The following is a 20,913-nucleotide window of genomic DNA, read 5'->3' on the forward strand; positions in this document are numbered from 1 at the left end:
ATAATTGTGCTGATGTAAAGTAGACCTGTAGGAAATGTTAATAACTATTTCGTGTGACATCTCTGATTTAAGGGCATAAGAATTCAAAGTTTAAAAATAATAAACTTTTCCAAATTTTTGCCAAATTAGTTTTTTTTTCCCCACAAATGAACACAAGTCATATTAAAGAAATTTTACCACTATCATGAAGTACAATATGTCACGAGAAAACATTCTCAGAATCACTGGTATCCATGGAAACATTCCAGAGTTATTACCTCCATAAAGGGACAGTGGTCAGAATTGTAAAAATTGGCCCGGTCGTTAACGTGCAAACCACCTTGTGGTAAAGGGGTTAAACATGGACATGTGAATGAGGCCTATCAGTATAAAAAAAGTGTATTGCAGAGAGGGCAAGTTGTTCATATTGATAAACACACATTAGGCATCAGATGTCCCCGTCCTTCTCTCTGTTGCCCTTCTCTTACATTAGACTTACAATGGAGAAATGTTCAGGCACTGGAAGGGTCTTCAGGAATGAGGGGTAACTGATAAGTCATGAATAAATTGTATCGTGCTCCCAGGGAGATTAATAAAGTAATGCGCCAACACCAAAATGGCTGAAATAATTTGACCTCCTGGGTCTATCAGTTTTTCTCATGAAATAACGCATCTGGAGCATTTGTTCTTAGAAACACAGTACAGTTCCTCTTTTATTTTTCCTGTAAATGTAATACATTAACAACTATTTCCTCAATCAGTGGGGTCTGTTCCTGTAACCCCTGACTGTGCTGAATGACCGGCGTCAGGCGGTGTAGGGACATGCCATATTGGCAAGGAATATAGTAGCACCCATGGCTGACCTGTCTATTTAATTAGTGTCCTGAGCGCTAAGGAAGCATGTCAGAGATAGCTGTCAATCACACAGCAGAAATCCTAAGCCCAGAGCTGAGATACCAATAAATAGTCCCCATGATACTGCACCTTCCTTATGGCCGGTTCCCATTCAGGCTGGTCTCCAGCTTAGAAATACTAGTATAGCAGCATAGCTTTATAGGCTTCTCCTGTATAAAGCTGTCGCAGCAGACAAATAGTCACAGCCTAAAAGTCTTTAGTCTGCCGTAATGTACATATAGAGCAGTCGTTCGCGTTCCTTCCCCTTTATCTGAAAGTAGCTGCAGGACTAGTGTTCATCCATAATCCTAATAAAATGTACTTGAATTTAATTTGTTTTGTTTTTTTATCTTCCAGATATGCGTTTAATGCAAGGAGATGAAATTTGTTTGAGATATAAAGGTGACCTTGCACCTTTATGGAAAGGAATTGGACATGTGATCAAGGTGCCGGACAGTATCCTTTCAGAGCATTAATAACTGATTTCTAAACCTGCTAACATCCTAAAACAAAATACTCTAAAAAGAGACCTACTAAAAAATAAAAAGCGAGTTTAATAGTTTGGTCCCTAGGTGGCATTTGATTGACGCCTAAGCTTGAGCTGAAAAACTGCCAAGTCTCATGCCAACACTTCCTGTTCTGATTTGTGTGTTACTTTGGAGATCCTGCAATAATCAAATATGGCGTACAGTATGCATATGGCTATAACAAATTGTAGCTTTCTGACTATAGGACACACCTTACTAAAAGATGCACATCACATTTAGACAGTGCAAAATGTTTCCCGCAAATTAAAATTCCCCTAAGGCTATGTGCCCACGTTGCGGATGAGCCTTAGGAATTTCTGGTGCGGATTCTGCATGTCTTGGCACAAAAATGCAGGTGCAGATTTGTCTCATTTTTTTGTGCGGATCCGCAGCATTTGTTGTGCGGTTTTGCTGCAGATTTTCAGCGGTTTTTACCCCCTGTGGATTTCTATAATGGAATGGGTACAAAAATGCTGCGGATCCGCAAAAAAGAAGTGACATGCTACTTCTTTTAATCCACAGCGTTTTTGCGTGGAATTTTCCGCACCATTAGCACAGCGTTTTTTTCTCTCATTGATTTACATTGTACTGTAAATCAATTGCGGATCTGCGGCATTTCTGCACCGCAAAAAACGCTGCGGATCCGCAGAGAATCCGCAACGTGTGCACATACCCTAGCAGTGAAAAGTGGAGGGGTCAATATCACTCATTTTAATGCACTAGTGAAGAATTGCTAGGAAATAGATCTGTTGTTAGTGTTTCTATGCTGCGCCTGTATGATACATACCTTCGCAGAACATGCATTATGTGCACTTTCTGTAGCACACACACATACATGGCAGTTGAGCGGTGTGTTAATGACTATCGAGTACACACACTCAGCTCTGCTACATCATTAAAACACACACTGCTTAACTGGAACATGCTCAGTTACATCGTCAAAACACACTCTCACACTCGAACACACACACTATAACACACACACTATTTATATATTACCGTGACTTGAATTTCCTTCCTGCCATGTGACTGATCACATGACCTGAAAGGTACTTCAGCTACTCTGAAAGAGCAGCATCCTTATAGGTCCAGGTAGCGTTTTTTCCTGCCCTGCACCAATCGGATAAATCAGTGAAGGGCTGGAGGAGAGAAAGCAGTACTCCTGATCGAGAAGGACAAGGTGTCAGCAGTCTCCTTGATCACAGGACGCTGACTTGAGATATCAGACATGCACACTTTTTAACAAGATTTTTTTTTCCCTTGCTAGAAAGTGTGTCTGAGGCGACGTACAAGTACCAACACTACTGTTTGTCAGGCAAAAAATAAGCAGTCATACAGCTCCACTGATAAATTGTAGAACTTAACAGTTCTCAGAATTACAACATAAAAACAGACTTTAAGGCCGCGTGTATGCGTTGATTATTTGCTATATTGTACCTCAATATCTGTAAGCCAAAACCAGGAGTGGGTGATAAATACAGAAGTGGTGACGTGTTTCTATTATACTTTCCCTCTGATTGTCCCACTCCTGGTTTTGGCTTACACATACTGATGTCAAATACTGAGCATGTGCACGTGGCCATAAAATCTGCTTTTATGGTGTGATATTCTGAGAACTGTTAAGTTTTACAATTTTTCATTAGTGGAGATTATTTCTCGCCTGACAAACAGTAGTGTTCATTGGTGCCATTTTGTAGTACACGCAACGTTTTGATAATTTATTACTCTTTTTGAGAGGTAAAATGAGCAAAAATAACTTGCTTGATATTTTCTTAACTCTGTTTAAACGTTGGTATACTGTGTTTTTCAGACTATATGACCCACTGGACCATAATACGCACCTACGTTTTAGAGGAGTAAAAAAAAAAAATTAAACAAAAATTAAACAAAAATATGGTCAATTCTGTACGTAATATCCCCTATCCTGGTATATATGGTCCCCTCATCCCCATCCTGATACACATGGCCTCTTCATCCCTATCTTTGTATGCAGGGCCCCATTCCTATTCTGGTATGGTTTTCCACCAAAACCGATACTGGTATGCTTTGCCCCATCTGTATAATTTTCCCCCATCCCCATCCTGGTATGTATGTCCCCCATCCTCATCCTGGTATGTATGGCCCCATCAGAAAACATTAAAAAAAAAACCCATTACTCTCACCTACCCGGTGCTCCCTCGCAGCGTCCTGCTCCGGGTCCAGCAACTGCTTTATGCTTGTAAGCAGCACATGGCAGAGACGTCCTGCGCTGCCCCCCAGCAGAGCACAGCTGCCGTAAACCTTACCGGGACTGTGCGGGCAAAGAGCAGTGAGTATTCATTGCTCTTCTGTAGCGCGCAGTGTCATGAATAGATGGGTTGACAGAGGGAACATGCTGCTGCCACTATTGACAATGGTGTCTGAGAGGTTAAAGTGCTGGGATCCGAGCTGTATCCAAGTCTCAGCACACACAAATGGAGTAGAACAGCTGTCTGCTAAATGTTACATTCACAACTCCCGTTCCATCCCAGAGACATTGTACTACAGTGGGTTGCTGTAAACTACTTGCAATTCAGACTTAGTTTATCCCTGTCCTGCAGTTGACTATCATCTCATCTCTGCATGAGTAAGATTATAAAACATTGTCCTTTTTTTAGTGGAGTGTTAAGGACCGTCACTTTTTTTTTTCGGGATGGTGTCCATTAGCCACTTACTGACATTGAATGAAGGCAGGGATCACACTGCGCTATGGCAGGCCGTTAGACGGACTGCGTTACACCGCGGCATAGCACGGTGTAACGCAGTCCGTTAACGCTGCCATTAACCCCTATTATCGGGCCATCGCCAACACATGCCATAGTCATTCAGTGACTGAGCCTCGGACGCGGGCTGCAGCATCTGAGGCTCAGTCACCACTAGTACAGATTAATCATCTGCGCTAGCGGTATAGCATAACGCGATGACGTGTATACTATAGCGTTAACGCAGTATGAACCTGGCCTAACTGGTATCACCAGCATCAGCTGTCTATCAGTTTCCGGAGCAGAGCCTGCACCATACACAGCAGATGCCTGCTGAGTTACACAGATTGCTATAACAGCAGTTACTGGGGTTAGCTGAACTGCAGTCACAGCTGTTAATCCTTTAAATTGACAGATGCAATTAAACGAAATCTGTCACCACTTTGGGTTATCAGGTAAAAATATCATTCAATTCAGTGTCCCCTATGCATTATACCAGTACTTTTGATACCCCATGACTCCCCACCTATGATCCATAAATACCGTTTTTATTCCTCCCGCGGTGTATGTAAATATCCTCGTTCCGGTGGGCGGGGCTTATTGTCCATCTCTCCCCCCCCAGCTTGCTGTACGCTTTCTTTTCGGGAAATTTCTGCGTTCGCGTATAGTTTTGGCTCGTGCGCATTCAAATAGCTTCGCGCGTGTGCGCAGTATCCTTTGCCCAACTGTGTGCAAAGCCGAAAAACAGTATTGCGCATGCGCCGGCATACTCAACTGCGTTCTGTGTCCCGGAGGTACACTTATATACTTCCGGGCCATAGAAAGCCATGGCGTATGTCGTTGCATGCGCAATAATGAATTTTGGCTTTGCCCACAATTGGGCAAAGCATACTGCGCACACGCAAGAGGCCATTTGAATGCTCACGCACCAAAACTATATGCGATCTGTGATATTCACAGAAAAGAATGCGTAGAGCAAGCTGAGGAGGGGGGGGGAGAGAGATGGACAATAAGCCCCGCCCATCGGACCGGACCGAGGATATTTACATACACTGTTGGAGGAATAAAAACGGTATTTATGGATCATAGGTGGGGAGTCAAGGGGTATCAAAAGTACTGGTATAATGCATAGGGGACACTGAATTGAATGATCTTTTTACCTGGTATCCCAAAAAAGTGTCAGATTCCCTTTAAAGCACGCAGTCCAGAGCGTATGCCATTCCATGTGCCCACTGGTCTTCCAGGACTATGACCTTGCTGAAGGCTCTTGTGCAGGGGTGTCAAACTGCATTCCTCGAGGGCCTGAAACCATGCGTGTTTTCAAGATTTCCTTCTCATTGCACAAGGTGCTGGAATCATTCTGTTCAGGTGATTAAATGATCACCTGTGCAATACAAGGAAATCCTGAAAACATGACCTGTTTGCAGCCCTTGAGGAATGCAGTTTGACACCCCTGCCCTTGTGGGTTTCAGGGGACTGGAAAGTCAAATTAAAAGAAATATTTTAATATAAATTTTCTTTGTGTGAAAAAATATATGCCGCATTCCTGATTTCCTGTTCTTTTGCATATTTGTCTCACTTAAATGTTTCAGATCACCAAATAAATTTAAATATTAGACAAATATAACACGAGTAAGCACAAAATGCAGTTTTTAAATTAAGGTCTTTATTAAAAGAAAAAGTGAAGTAGACCAAAAGATCCTCAAAAGCTAGGCATCATGCCGTGATCCAAAGAAATTCTGGAACAAATGAGAAACAAAGTACGGTAATTGAGATCTATCATTCTGGAAAAGGTTATAAAGCCATTTCTAAAGCTTTGGAACTCCAGCGAATCACAGTGAGAGCCATTATCCACAAATGCCAAAAACATGGAATGCAGCGACGACAGATCGAAGAAGTCACAAAAGACCCCACAGCATGCCTTACTTTCCTCAGTTAAGGTCATTATTCATGACTCCACTATAAGAAAGAAACTGGGCAAAAATGGCCTGCATGGCAGAGTTCCAAGACAAAAACCACTGTTGAGTACATTAAAACTCCTCTGTTTTGCCAGAAAACAACTTGATGAATCCAGGACTTTTGGAAGACTACTCTGTTGACTGATGAGACCAAAGATTAACTTTTTTGGAAGGCATAAGTCCCATTACATCTGGCATAGAAGTAGCGCAGCATTTCAGAAAAGGAACATCATACTAACAGTAAAATATGGTGGTGGTGATGTGATGGTCTGGGGCTGTTTAACTTCTTCAGGACCTGGAAGACTTGCTGTGGTAAATGGAACCATGAATTCTGCTTTCTGCCAAAAAATCCTGAAGGAGAATGTCCAGCCCTTCTGTTCATGTCCTCAAGATGAAGTGCACTTAGGTAATGCAGCAGGACAATAATCCATGGTTCATGCTTGGACACCCTCCAGTGTGGCTGAATTACAACAATTCTGCAAAGATGAGTGGACCAAAATTCCTCCAGGGCAGTGTAAAAGACTCATTGCCAGTTATCGCAAACTATTTCAGTTATTGCTGCTAAGGGTGGCTAACCAATTCTTAAGTTTAGGTGGGGGTGGGGGGGCAATCACTTGTTCACACAGGCCCCTGTAGGTTTGGATTTATTTTTCCCTTAATAATAAAGACTATCACTTATTCATTTAAACACTGCATTTTGTGTTATCTTTGTCTAATATTTAAATTTGTTTGGTGATCTGACACGTGTGGCAAACATGCAAAAGAATAAGAAATCCGGAAAGGGGCAAACCATTTTTCACAAAACTGTATTTGTATAATTTTTTTTGTTTTAATTTCTAAAATTATAATCAAATTTAATTGCGAACCATCCACTTTTAAATGTAAATACCTAAGCAAATGTTGTTAGTGCCACGTCCGTGAAAGGTGAATCTTACGTAAACATAATCTTACTTAAATGAAGAATCCTGTTTCCAGATAATTTTTACTGTGCAATGAACTGCTGAAAACAACCTAAAAAATCAGAATTTTGTGGGGGGTTTCAGTTTACAGCACTTAAAATTTTGTTTTTCCCTGTTTTCAATGCAATGTGGTAAATTTAATATCATTCACAACTATCACTTGTCCAGTCAAAAACACTGAAAAATAAGTTATAGCTCTTGGAAGAAAAAAAAATGCAGACACAAAATCGCCCTATTGGGGCTATTAGGGGTTAAAGTTCACACTTCAGAGCACTTTTAGTGATGGGAGTTGGAGCAGGTAACGTTCCCTGGGCTACTTGGCAAGTGAATGAATGTGATGATTGTCTTTAGTTTTTCATTACGCGTTTTTTTTCCCCCCTCAGACACTGTATTGTGGATATGATTTCCACAGTGGAATTTGCCTAATGTTACATAATAAGGTCTAATAATGTGGTAAAGTTCCCACTGTGGACACAGAGCTGTTATAAGACTTAACACAACTTTTAGATTATGGTGATGAAATTGCCATAGAGCTGAGAAGCAGTGTTGGTGCTCCAGTGGAAGTGACTCACAATTTCCAAGTGGATTTTGTATGGAAATCGACTTCATTTGACAGGTATGTAACGAGCATTTACACTTGTCAGTTTGTAGGTAGTATTTATTATTGCTGGGTTACACAAGTATTGAAAAGGCATCAAAGCTTACCTTACTAGTATCCCAGAATCCTCAACTGAAGTCTTTCTGTGATAACGGAGGTTTTTTTTTTGTTTTTTACATCACTGCAGTCCATCGAGGACCTTTCACATTGTGTCCTTATCACAGGTCCTTGAGTAAGGCTGGGTTCACATTAGCGTTTCTGTGCGCAGCATATGATCCGCATGCGTCATGCGTACATTTCTTTAACATGGTGTATGCAGGGACATGTGTTCGCATGCGGCGGTGTCCGGCGAACGCAACATGTTGCATTTTTTGAGGCTTCAAATATTGCGCAATCATGTGCATGCGAATGATTGCGTCAAAAAACGCATTAGTCTATGGGAACGCATTGGTACGCAAGGACATGCGTACTTTAGACTGCGCATGTCCAGAAAATGATGTCACTGCCTCCACCGTGCGTATAAAAAAACGTAAACGCATGTCAAATCACATGCCCAGACAGCGGGGTTTTTCTGCGTCCTGTGCAAGATGCTGCGGAGGCGTAAGCATACGTCTTGGCATGCAGATGATAGGCTGCACGCGGAAACGCTAATGTGAACCTAGCCTAACTTAAGATGTGTTTTTTATTTTATTTTTTCTCTGCTTTAAAATGGGCGTTACCACCAGTGTGAGACATGTAAACCAGGAGATCAGAAAGCGGCCATTACACATCACACTGGTAACGACCCGCTGTCAGTTAAACAAGCTCTGGAGGCACATTCTCATTGAGATCTGTGTCCAGCCCATAGATCTTATGAGGTCATGTACATCTAAGGGAAAAATGAGGATTTCTCTAGAAAGAGACATAAAATCGCAGATATCAAGGTACCATTTTATTCAGCCTCGTATGACCTGCAGACCTGTATAGATGGCTTAGGAGGGTTGGTCCTGTTGGCAAATTCCCTTTTAAGTATCTCATTCAGATATTCATATAAAATGAAAGCTGTGATTTCTCCTTGATCATGTATCTTACTGTTTTTTTCTGTTTTTGATTTTCTTTATGTAGAATGCAAAGCGCACTGAAGACCTTTGCTGTAGATGAAACTTCAGTTTCTGGTTACATTTATCACAAGCTTTTGGGTCATGAAGTGGAAGATGTAATTATAAAATGCCAGCTTCCCAAGAGGTTCACAGCACAAGGGTTACCGGATCTCAACCATTCCCAGGTAAAATTACTTAGTACACCAGTTAATCGCAGGATATTTTAAGATTATCAATTTTATTTTTTTTTTATTATGGGAGGTTTCAAAGATCGCTTTCACTGTAAAGAGTGGGGGTTCCATCAGTGGTATGGAGTATGTGTTGAGAGCATCCATGTGTGATAAATGTCAATTATGTTGCAAGAATTCATATTATGCACATGTACCCTTGGCTGCATGCATCAATGCATGTTGTTAAAATGAATATTTGAGTCCCTGTGTAGACCTTTATTTTTCTTTTCTGAGCTGACACTATTAAGACATTGTGGCTGCAATATCCGAGGGGTACAGAAGGATAAAACGGAGCCTTTTTCTGACACTGGCTGCTAAGGCCGCGTTCACACGTTGAGAATTTGGTCAGTATTTCGTATTTGTAAGTCAAAATCAGGAGAGGAACAATCAAAGGAAAAATAGAAACACATCACCACTTTTGCAGTTTTTACCCACTCATTATTTTGGCTTATTAAATACTCAACTTGTGCACATGGCTGATAAAATACCCTCATAAGGTTGGATGTTGTGCCTATTAGGCATGAGGCATTTTTTTAATTTGTTTTTATTGATGTTTAATAATAAAAATGTTGCTTTTGTTACACACACTCCATGTTTCCTGGTTTCTTTGGGTTCTGGTTAATGCAGTATAAACCATTGGCGCTAAAGTTCCCCTTTCTTGGTCCACGTTTATAAAAGCCTTAAGCTATGTGCATATGGTGCATTTTTTTCTGTGTTTTTCCCGGGTGGAAATGGGCCAAAAACACTATGGACAGTTTATGCCAGCTAATTCAGTGACAATCTTAGTGTTGTGCACATGATCAGTAAGTTTTTGCAGTGCGTTTTTTTTCTGCAGTATGTCATTTGTGTGGATTTGTAGCGTTTTTTACACATTGACTTCAATTGAGTAAGACAAATCCACAGCAAAAATGCAGGTATAAAAATGTTTGCAGATTTGCTGAGTTTGTTTGCGTTTTTACCGACTTCCTATTGTGTTTCCCATGCTGTCATTTGTGTGGCAGCATGGGTAACACTGGAGCAGTGGTTCTTATTGGCAGTAACGCTACATCCAGTGAGGCCGTCAGTCAGAGCATCCTTACTGCAGTTCAGCAGGCGTGGGCTGATGAGACTACTCCCATCATCCTACGTCTGCTGTCACTGATAGCAGGAGCTGCTGAAGGCAGACGTAGTCATCAGTCGGCACCTGTGCTCACACTTAAGTAACATGTAAAATAGTTACATATTAAAAAAACGAACACCAAATACCCAATGCCTTTGTCTCCTAGAAAAAATGTAAAATAAACAAGATATACTCACTTTAACACCTAATCCCTGATTCCCATTTCTCCTAGAAGTAACTAGAAGTAATCAAAAATAATAATCCACCATATTCTCACCTGTCCGCCGTAGTCCACATAATCCCAAGTGTCCCACGCCAATCTCATGCTCTACCCGGCCGCCGGCGATACACTGCGGGAGCGATTACCTCCTGTCAGTGTATCACTGAGCTGCCATAAGAGGGGTCACATGAGTTCATCATGTGATCAGCTCCGGTGCTCCCACTTTAAGCACCACCGCTGCGTGAGAACTTTCTCACGCAGCAATGGACCCATAAGGGAGATCACCAGAGCTGGTCAAGCTGCTGAAGTCTGGTAATCTCACGACAACCCAGTCATACACTGACAGGAGGTAACAGCTCCCGCAGTGCATCGCCGGCTGTCTTTGAGAGCAATCACATCAGTGACTGCTCTCAGTTATCAGGATCGTTGTGGGACATTATGGATTATCTTCTCTGTGGACAGTTGAGGAATATTGTGGTTTATTTCATTTTTGTAGCAGGAGAAATTGGTGTCAGTGGATTAGGCGTTTGGTGATTATGGTTTAATTTAGATTTAATAAAGGAGTCTGTCATTATTTCAAATAAAGGACTTTACTCTGTGTGTTTTTATAATTCACTATGGGGTTAGTAATGGGGGCACCTTGTCGACTGCACCATTAATAACCTGTGGCTTGCTGTTGCCTAGTCATGCAAGAGTGACATCAACCCCCCAACATTCACCACACTTGCCACCATTCTACAGGGCAAGTGGGAAGAGCGAGCCTAAGCCCCAGATTTGGCGCATCTTATAGATGCTCCTTTTCTGGGGGCGGCTGATAGCTAATGTTTTTAACCTGGGAGGGACCAATATCCATGACCCCTTCCTAGTCTATTAATAACCGCCTGCAGCTGTCTGCATAGATTTTGCTGGTTAGATTTTATAGGGGGACACTGTAAACTAGCCAGTAAAGGCTAAGAAAACAGCTGTGAGCTGATATTAATACCCTGGGAACCTTTGTGGCTTTTGGCTCCTTCCCAAAATATTAAAATCACCCATCGGCTTTCCCTCTGCTGGTTATGAAAATTACGTGGGAGCCCATACGATTTTTTTTCTTTAAAGAGTTGCTATTTGGTTACAGCCTATGTAGGTTCATTCTGTTAACGCTCTTACATATGCTTGAGACTTCCCGAGCACGCTTGGGCATCCTCCGAGTATTTTTAGTGCTCGGAGATTCAGTTTTCCTCACCTCAGCTGAATGATTTACATCTGTTAGCCAGCTTGATTACATGTGGGGATTCCCTAGCAACCAGGCAACCCCCACATGTACTTAGGCTGGCTACTAGCTGTAAATCATTCAGCTGCTGCAAGGAAAACTAAATCTCCGAGCACTTAGAAGTACTCGGAGGTCACCCGAGCGTGCTCCAGAAATCTCAAGTAATGAGTATATTCGCTCATCACTAGTGTTTGTGTTACCGACTTAGTCCATACTACGTAGTCCATACTACGCCTAGGACTTGGCGTCAGTGACAGCTGCTGACACACAGCCCTAATCCCCTTACTCTGATGCTACAGCATCAGAATTAAAAAGGTGGTGTTAAACCAAGAAATTATATCACACAACTTTTTTTTTATTTAGCTCAAAATAAACGTTCCTTGCTGTACAAAAATACGTACAAAACGGGAAAACACTTTTTTGCTGCCAAGAGATGCAGAAACCTTGCTGAAATTTCTGCAAGCAAATAACGTGTGCACATAGCCTTAGCGTGTCATATGGTCTCCAACCATATGTGTGAAAGTAGGACATCTTCCCTCTTGGGTCTTTGTGCTGTTGCACCAATGGTATGTCTGCTCCTAGTGAAGAGAGTGCAGATCAACGTAGGGCTCACCGTTCATGTAAACGTGCAAGTGTAAAGCTAAGACATGACTTTTAAATTAACTGCCTGCAACCCATGGTTTGTCTTGTATAATATAGAATTGTAATGCACCTCGTTAAAGTTTTTTTCTTTTTTTTTCATGAATGTTAGGTGTATGCAGTGAAGACTGTTTTGCAGCGACCACTCAGTCTCATTCAGGGGCCTCCTGGTACTGGAAAAACTGTCACTTCTGCAACAATTGTGTATCATCTTGCTAGACAGGGGAATGGGTAAGTTTAGTATTTTACTGAATAGAAAACGCAATGGCATTTAAAGCAACATTATAGCTTGTTTTTGTTTTGTTTTTCTTCTTTAGAGCTTGAGGGGGGGTACTTCTTTAAGTTCCCTGCCCTCAGTCTTATACTCTCCTTCTGCTTCTTAACCTTTTTTTTGACCCTGCTCCGATCCTGCAGCACCATCTTTTGACTGCAGTTTCTGACTGACCAGAGGTCAGAAATTAAGCCGCAAGCTCTCAATGTGAGGTCATCATAGACTTGTATTGAGTTGTGATCTACGGCTTGCTCCATAAAACCAATGGAGCTATCCAGCAGGTCACAAAGTGTCAGAGACCAATGGGATCGGCAGTGATAGAGGGGGAAGATGCCGGAAAGTGAGTGTGAGTAGGTACAGGGACCTTAGATTAAAAGCACCACTACAGCGGTTAAAAACAAAACAAACAAAAAAAAATGCTAGAGTTGTGCTTTAAAGTGAACAGCTGATAAATAATGCCCAATCTATGAGCAATATGTATCAGGTACTGGCAGTATTATACAATGGAGGAAATAAGTATTTGACCCCTTGCTGATTTTGTAAGTTTGCCCACTGACAGACACGAACAGTCTATTATTTTAAGGGTAGGTTAATTCTAACATTGAGAGATAGAATATTAAAAATAAAATCCAGAAAAATCACATTTTATAAATTATATAAATGTATTTGCATTTAGCAGTGAGAAATAAGTATTCGATCCCTCTGGCAGACAAGACTTAATACTTGGTGGCAAAAACCTTGTTGGCAAGCACAGCAGTCAGACATTTTTTGTAGTTAATGATGAGGTTTGCGCACATGTCAGGAGGAATTTTGGTCCACTCCTCTTTGCAGATCATCTCTAAATCGTTAAGATTTTGAGGCTGTCACTTGGCAACTCACAGCTTCAACTCCCTCCTTAAGTTTTCTATGTGATTAAGGTCTGGGGACGGGCTAGGCCACTCCATGACCCTAATGTGCTTCTTTTTGAGCCACTCCTTGTTGCCTTGGCTGTATGTTTTGGGTCATTGTCTTGTTCTGGCGGAGGGAAGGAGGTTGTGACTCAGGATTTTATTGTACATGGCTCCATCCATTCTCCCATTGATGCGGTGGAATACTCCCTTAGCAGAGAAACACCCCCAAAACATAATGTTTCCACCTCCATGCTTGACAGTGGGGATGGTGTTCTTTGGGTCATAGGCAGCATTTCTCTTCCTCAAAACATGGTGAGTTGAGTTAATGCCAAAGACCTCAATTTTGTTTCATCTGACCACAGCACCTTCTCCCAATCACTCACAGAATCATCCAGGTGTTTGTTTGCAAATCTCAGAGGGGCCTCCACATGTGCCTTCTTAAGCAGGGGGACCTTGCGGGCACTGCAGAATTTTAAACCTTTACAGCATAATGTGTTACCAATGGTTTTCTTGGTGTCTGTGGTCCCAGCTGCCTTGAGATCATTAACAAGTTCCCCCATGTAGGTTTAGGCTGATCTCTCACCTTCCTCATAATCAAAGATACCCCACGAGGTGAGATTTTGCATGGTGTCCCAGATAGATGTCGACTGACAGTCATTTTGTATTTCTTCCATTTTCTTACTATTGCACCAACAGTTGTCTCATTCTCACCCAGCATCTAATTTATGGTTTTGTAGCCCATTCCATCTTTGTGCAGGTCTATGATCTTGTCCCTGACAATCCTGATAATGCTCTTTGGTATTGCCCATGTTGCAGAGGTTAGAGTCTGACTGAGTCTGTGGACAGGAGTCTTTTGTCAAGGTAACGAGTTGATTAGGAGCATCTAACTGGTCTGTAGGAGCCAGAACTCTATGTGCACACGTAGGTAAAGAGGTGCAGAATTTTTTGCACAAAATCCGCATCTCCTGGCAGAAACCTGCACACCCGCAGCGGTTTTTATGCGGAATTATGCAGATTTTGTGCGGATTTTATGCGGCTTTTGCCACTGCGGATTTTTAACATGGAGGGGTGCAGATACGCTGCAGATCCGCACAAAAGAAGTGACATGCACTTCTTTGAAATCCGCATCAATTCCGCACTGATTTTTCCGCACCATCTGCACAGCTTTTTTTTTTTTTTTTTATCTCATTGAATAACATTATACTGTACATCACAGTGCGGATCTGCAGTGTTTCTGCACGGAAAAATCCGCTGCGGATCCGCAGCAAATCCGCATCGTGTGCACATAGCCTAAATGGTTGGTAGAGGATCAAATACTTATTTTTCACTGCAAAACGCAAATTAATTTATACATTTTTTACAATGTGATTTTCTGAATTTTATTTTTGATATTCTACCTCTCAATGTTAAAATTAACCTACCCTTAAAATTAGACTGTTCATGTCTTTGTCAGTGGGCAAACTTACAAAATTAAGAGATCAAATAATTATTTCCTTCACTCTATCTGCCAGGTATGTTTAACTCCTCAACACTGGCACTTCAGAGAAAAACATACTTTAATTGCCGCCTGGGACGGAGTCGGTCTGTAGACTAGTCGGAGAGGCGGGTCCACGGCGACTTCTCCCTGCCCACTGCCCTGGAGTGACAGGTCTCTCCCTATATGCACACGTAGGCAGAGACCTGTCAATCCAGGGCAGCCGTCTGGGAGAAGTTGCTGGTGACCCACCTGTTCGACTAGTCTCCATCTATAAGCCCGGCGGCCTATAAAGCATGTTTTTCTCGGAAACATCGCAGTGTTCAGAGTCCATCATTTCATGCTGGTTTCATACAATCGGTGCCTGAAACAGGCTGCCCATGAATTGGGCAGATGTATCCGCTGTCAGGTTGACTTAAAATACAGATGATGGTGGCAAAAGAACATTGAATCTGAGATCTCAAAACTACCTGATGGTAATACCTGACTTGTTCCCCACTGCAACCATTACTAATGAAATAAAAACACTGTATTACACTGTAAATGTTTTGCCTTAGGACTAGTGATGAGCAAGTACACTCGTTGCTCAGGTTTTCCTGAGCACGCTCGGGTAGGCCCCGAGTATTTGTAACTGCTCCAAGATTTAGCTTTCGTCGCCTGCAGATGAATGATTTACAGTTGCTAGACATGTGGGGATTCCCTAGCAACCAGGCAACCCCCACATGTACTCAGCCTGTCTAGCAGCTGTGAATCATGCAGCTACGTCAACAAAAACTTAATCTCCGAGCAGTTACAAATACTTGGAGACCACCCGAGCAACGAGTATACTCACTCATCACTACATAAGACATTTTTTAATGATGTGGCTATTTGTTATCTAAAAAATATTTCATATGCATACATTAGACCAAGCCATAATTCTTAACCCCTTCACAACCTTAGATGTATCCATATGTCTAGGTTAAAAAGTACTTACTGACCTTGGACGTATAGATATGTCCTGGTGGTTTTGTGCGCAGTACTGTACAGCCACATATGGGGTACTTCTACATTCAGCAGAGATTGTGGGACAAATTTTGGTGACATTTTTACCCATTTCCCAATGTGAAAATGTAAAATCTGGGGCTAAAGCAAAATTTTCAGGACCTACCTCTTAATAGCACACCAGAAGGCAGTCCTTCTCATCCTCTAGGCACAGGAAACGCACGAGAGGTTAAAAGCGCTCACTGTCCTAAACCTCAGGCGAGGAGGCGCATCAGCGTGAAGAGTTGCCTAGAAAAGTAAGCTCCATCCCGCTTTCAGGGTTACAGGTGTTTTAGCCAGTGTTACATGAGATACTAGAAAGCCATGTTGGGTATCTGTGCACTCAGAAGACATTTCATAGCAAATTTTGGGGTCCATTTTTTCCTGCTAGTCTGGTGGAGGGAAAATTTTTTTTTTTGTGATGAATACTATATATATTTTATTTTATTTCATTTTCTCAAATCAACATTGTAAAAATCTGCGAAGCCACCTGTGGGTTGAAGGTGCTCACCACACATCTAGATAATTTCCTTGAGGGGGGTCTAGCTTTCAAAATGGGGTCACTTGTGCCTAAACAATGGAAACCCCCACATCAGGGCTCTCCCAATGCGACATGACATCCCAGACAATTCCATCAGGCTACGCTCCAAAACATCACTCCCTTCTTTCTGAGCCCTGCTGTGAACCCAAACAGCAGTTTTGCACAACAAATTTTGGGTTCCTTTTCCCCTGTTACCCTTGTGAAAATAAAACATTTGGGGACAAAAGAATACTTTTGTGGGGAAAATGTGACCCTCTCCCCCACTGCTGAATGTTATAAACTCCTGTGAAGCACTTGAGGGTTCAAGGTGCTCCCCACACATCTAAATAAATTTTGTGAGGGGTCTAGTTTTCAAAATGGGGTCACCTGTGGGAGGTTTCCATTGTTTAGGCACATCAGGGGCTCTCCAAATGCAACATGGCCTCCACTAATGATTCAAACAAATTTTGCATTCAAAAAGCCAAATGACGCTCCTTCCTTTCCGATCTCTGCCGTGTGCCAAGAAAAATTTCACACACTATTTTTCTCCTGTTACCATTGTGAAAATAAAGAATTTAGGCCTAAAATACAATTTTTCGTTAAAGTTAATTGTTCATTTTTTTTTCTCCATGTTGCTTCCGTTCATGTGAAGCACCTGAAATGTTAATAAACTTCTTGAATGTGGTTTTGAGCACCTTGAGGGGTGCAGTTTTCAGAATGGTGTCACTTTTAGGAATTTTCCCGTCATATAGATCCCTCAGTCACTTCAAATGTTATGTGGTCCCTTAAAAAAAAAGAAAAATACTGGTCAACTTTGAACCCTCTTATCTTTTTAACAAAACTTGAGCTGATGTCAAGTACACATGTAGGAAGTGTTATTTATTAACTGTTTTGTTTGACACAACTTCCTGGTTTCGGGGCATAAAAATGCAAATCAAATTTTTGTCAAATTCAGAACCCTCCACACGCACGCACACGCAAGTGATATTGAACATATTTTACCGCTATCGTGAAGTGCAATATATCGCAAAAAGAAAAACCACCTCATAATCGATGGGATTCATTGGTGTTCCAGAGCTATTACCAAACGTAAAAAAGTCTCATTTTTTGCAAGCCAAACCTATTCAGTAGATAGACACAATTTGCTCCCCCCCCCCCCCCCCCTTTTTTTTTTTATTGTTGTTCAGCTAGGCTAGTCATTGTTCTGTAATAGTTGTCAACACTTGTTCGGATGGACTAAGCCATCCACTTCCCAGTAGAAGTTTCATTTCCTCAAAAAAATTACTTTTATGGCACACAGGCTTCTGAAAGATGGAACAAATCTTTTAAAAATGTGGTGAATTTCAGTCCAGCTCTTAATACAGATGTATGGATGCCTACCTTAAACGGAATCTGTCAGCAGATTTTTGCTACCTCGTCTGAGAGCATCCTAATGTAGGAAAACAGACCCTGATTCCAACAGTGTATCATTTAGTTTACTGTGTGTGCAGCAATTGAGACAGATCTTAGATATAGCATGGAGCAGAGCTGAGAAATCTAACCCTGCCCACTCCAAGCTCTCTGTACATTGTGTATTGGCAATAAGCTGCTTATCAGCAGAGCGGACGTCGTCAGACATCTTGGCATCAAGCAGCTAGTCACAGCCCTGATAATGTCCTAACAATAAAGCCTTCATTGTAAGTAAACTGCTCACAGCCTAAGTGACAGCTGAAATTTGTGTTTTTACCCCTCATGCTGTCCTCAGCTTAAATAACAAAAACCTGCTGACAAATTAATTGCACCTTATGGTCTATAAAATGAAAGCCTAAATTCCAAGAGACCAACACATAATTGCATTTGCGCATATTTTTCGGACCTTTTAAATGTGTTTAATGTTTTTCTTAGTTTAGAAACATTGAAAAAAATGATAGGCTTGTCTAATGGAGCGATCGTGCTCTGATAACGTGTTATAAGAGTATGTTGGGCGTGCTTGAATAATGTGCTTGAGGCCCCTCGGCTGCATGATACGCTGCTGGGGTTGCCTGTTTGTTAGGCAGTGGCAACACATGCGAAGATTGCCTATCAGCAGTGTATCATGCGGTCCTCAGAACATATTATTTAAGCACGCCATACATACTCTGATAACACTTTATCCGATCACGCTCGCTCATCACTACTAATGAATGTTGAATAGAAAGCTAATATATTTTACCTTTTAACATAGCCCTGTCCTAGTGTGCGCTCCAAGCAATATTGCTGTTGATCAACTCACTGAGAAAATACACCAAACTGGACTCAAAGTTGTTCGTCTCTGTGCAAAGAGCCGTGAAGCTATTGACTCCCCAGTTTCTTTCTTGGCACTGCACAATCAGATACGCAACATGGAGAGGTATGACATCTTATTTTTTGTAATATACACTGACCAAAAAAATAAAGGGAACACTAAAATACCGCGTCCTAGATATCACTGGAATATTCCAGTGCCATCCTGGTTTAGCTGCACTATCTGAGCAATTTCTGTGGGTTGTAGACTCCCCCCTCATGCTACTGTACTTCTAGGGGAGAGGCATTTACACCATTGAGCCTGTAATTTGATTTTCCACTTTGATTTTGAGCATCATTCCAAATCCAGACCTCCATATGGGACATTCATTTTGATTTGCGTTGATAATTTTTGTTATGTTCTCATTGCATTCCACTATGTAATTAGTGAACAAAAATTTGAAACTGGAATACTTCTTTCAGTGATATCTAGGATGTGGTGTTTGTGTTCTCTTATTTTTTTTTAGCAGTGTACAGTTGAAACCAGAAGTTTAATTACACTATATAATAAGACACATTTCCTGTTAGATATTGAGAAAAACATGCATAAGAATAAACCTTTCCAGTTTTAGGTCAATTAGGATTACCATAATTTGCTAAATGCCAGAATAATGGGAGAAGGAGAATGATTTAGGTTATTTTTATTACCATATATACTCAAGTATAAGCCGAGGCACCTAATTTTGCCTCGGAAAACTGGGTAAGCTTATTGACTTGAGTATAAGCCGGGTTTGTATTGTCCCCTCATTCCTATCCCGGTATGCATGGTTCCCCCCCCCCCCCCCCCCCGTCCTGTCTTGCTCTGTGTGGCTCCCCCTGTTGTATGCATAGCTCCCCCTATCCCCTCATTTTATGCATGGCTCCCCTCGTCCCATCCTTGTATGCTCGGCTCTCCTCGTCCCATCCTTGTATGCTCGGCTCCCCCTATCCCATCTTGTATGCATGGCTGGGTTCCCCCGTCCTCCCCATTGTATGCATGGCTCGCCGTCCTCCCCCGTCACTCGCCCTCCTCACGCCGTTGCTGAACGTTCCTGCATCTCCATTGTCCCGGTGCGGCAGCTTCTTCCTGTGCTCAGCGGTCCGTGGTACTGATCATTAAGGTCATGAATATGCGCTCCACGCCTATGGGAGTTGAGTCGTGTGCATATTCATTACTTTAATGAGCGGTACCACGTGACCGTTGAGCACAAGAAGAGGAAAGTGCTGCTGGCGCCGGGACGGAGATGCAGCGACGGAGGGCGAGTATTGATGTCGCCCTTCGCCGCTGGCTTTGTGGACCATGACTCGTGTATAAGCCGAGGGGAGCGTTTTGAGCACACAAAAAAATGCTGAAAATCTTGGCTTATACACGAGTATATACGGTACTTACTGCAAAGTCAAAAGTTTACATAAATTTCATTAGTATTTGGTACCATTGCCCTTAAACTGAATGACTTGGGTCAAATGTTTGAGATATACTTCCACAAGCTTCTCACATTAGTTGGTCGGAGTTTGGGCCCATTCCTCCTGACAAAACTGGTGTAACAGATACAAGTTTGTAGGTCGCCTTGCTCGCACCTGCCTTTTCAGCTTTGCCCATACATTTTCAATAGGATTGAGATCATGGCTTTGTGATGGCCACTCCAAACATTAACTTTGTTATCCTTAACCCCTTCCCGACATCGGACGTACTATACCGTCCGATGTCGGGTCCCCTGCTTTGATGTGCGCTCCGGCGGTGAGCGCACATCAAAGTCGCGACATGTCAGCTATTTTTTACAGCTGACATGTGCGCGCAATAGCGGCGGGTGAAATCGCGATCACCCGCCGCTATTAACTAGTTAAATGCCGCTGTCAAACGCAGACAGCGGCATTTAACTACCGCATCCGGCCGGGCGGCCGGAAATGAGCGCATCGCCGACCCCCGTCACATGATCGGGGGTCGGCAATGAGTCAGGAAGGTAACCATAGAGGTCCTTGAGACCTCTCAAGGCGCTCACAGCACACCTGCATTTTAGCTACATAGCAGCGATCTGATGATCGCTGTTATGTAGCAGAGCCGATCGGGCTGTGCCTGCTTCTAGCCTCCCATGGAGGCTATTGAAGCATGGCAAAAGTTAAAAAAAAAAAAAAGTTAAAAAAAATGTGAAAAAAATAAAAAAATATAAAAGTTTAAATAACCCCCCTTTCGCCCCAATCAAAATAAATCAATAAAAAAAATATCAAATCTACACATATTTGGTATCGCCGCGTTCAGAATCGCCCGATCTATCAATAAAAAAAAAGCATTAACCTGATCGC

At 42.1% G+C, this 20,913-nt stretch overlaps 1 protein-coding gene across 2 annotated transcripts in view; it reads left to right on the forward strand.

Moving 5' to 3' along the window:
- UPF1 (UPF1 RNA helicase and ATPase) overlaps positions 1–20,913 on the forward strand; it is a 101,774-nt gene that overhangs the window by 40,071 nt on the left and 40,790 nt on the right. For both annotated transcript variants that reach the window (XM_077271693.1, XM_077271696.1), the window contains exons 8-12: positions 1,231–1,329; positions 7,545–7,653; positions 8,740–8,899; positions 12,267–12,385; positions 18,536–18,700. In XM_077271693.1, the coding sequence (XP_077127808.1) occupies positions 1,231–1,329; positions 7,545–7,653; positions 8,740–8,899; positions 12,267–12,385; positions 18,536–18,700 (652 nt within the window). The remainder of the gene's footprint in view (positions 1–1,230; positions 1,330–7,544; positions 7,654–8,739; positions 8,900–12,266; positions 12,386–18,535; positions 18,701–20,913) is intronic.

The sequence above is a fragment of the Ranitomeya variabilis genome, chromosome 1, assembly GCF_051348905.1.
Source record: "Ranitomeya variabilis isolate aRanVar5 chromosome 1, aRanVar5.hap1, whole genome shotgun sequence".
Taxonomy (NCBI): Eukaryota; Metazoa; Chordata; class Amphibia; order Anura; family Dendrobatidae; genus Ranitomeya; species Ranitomeya variabilis.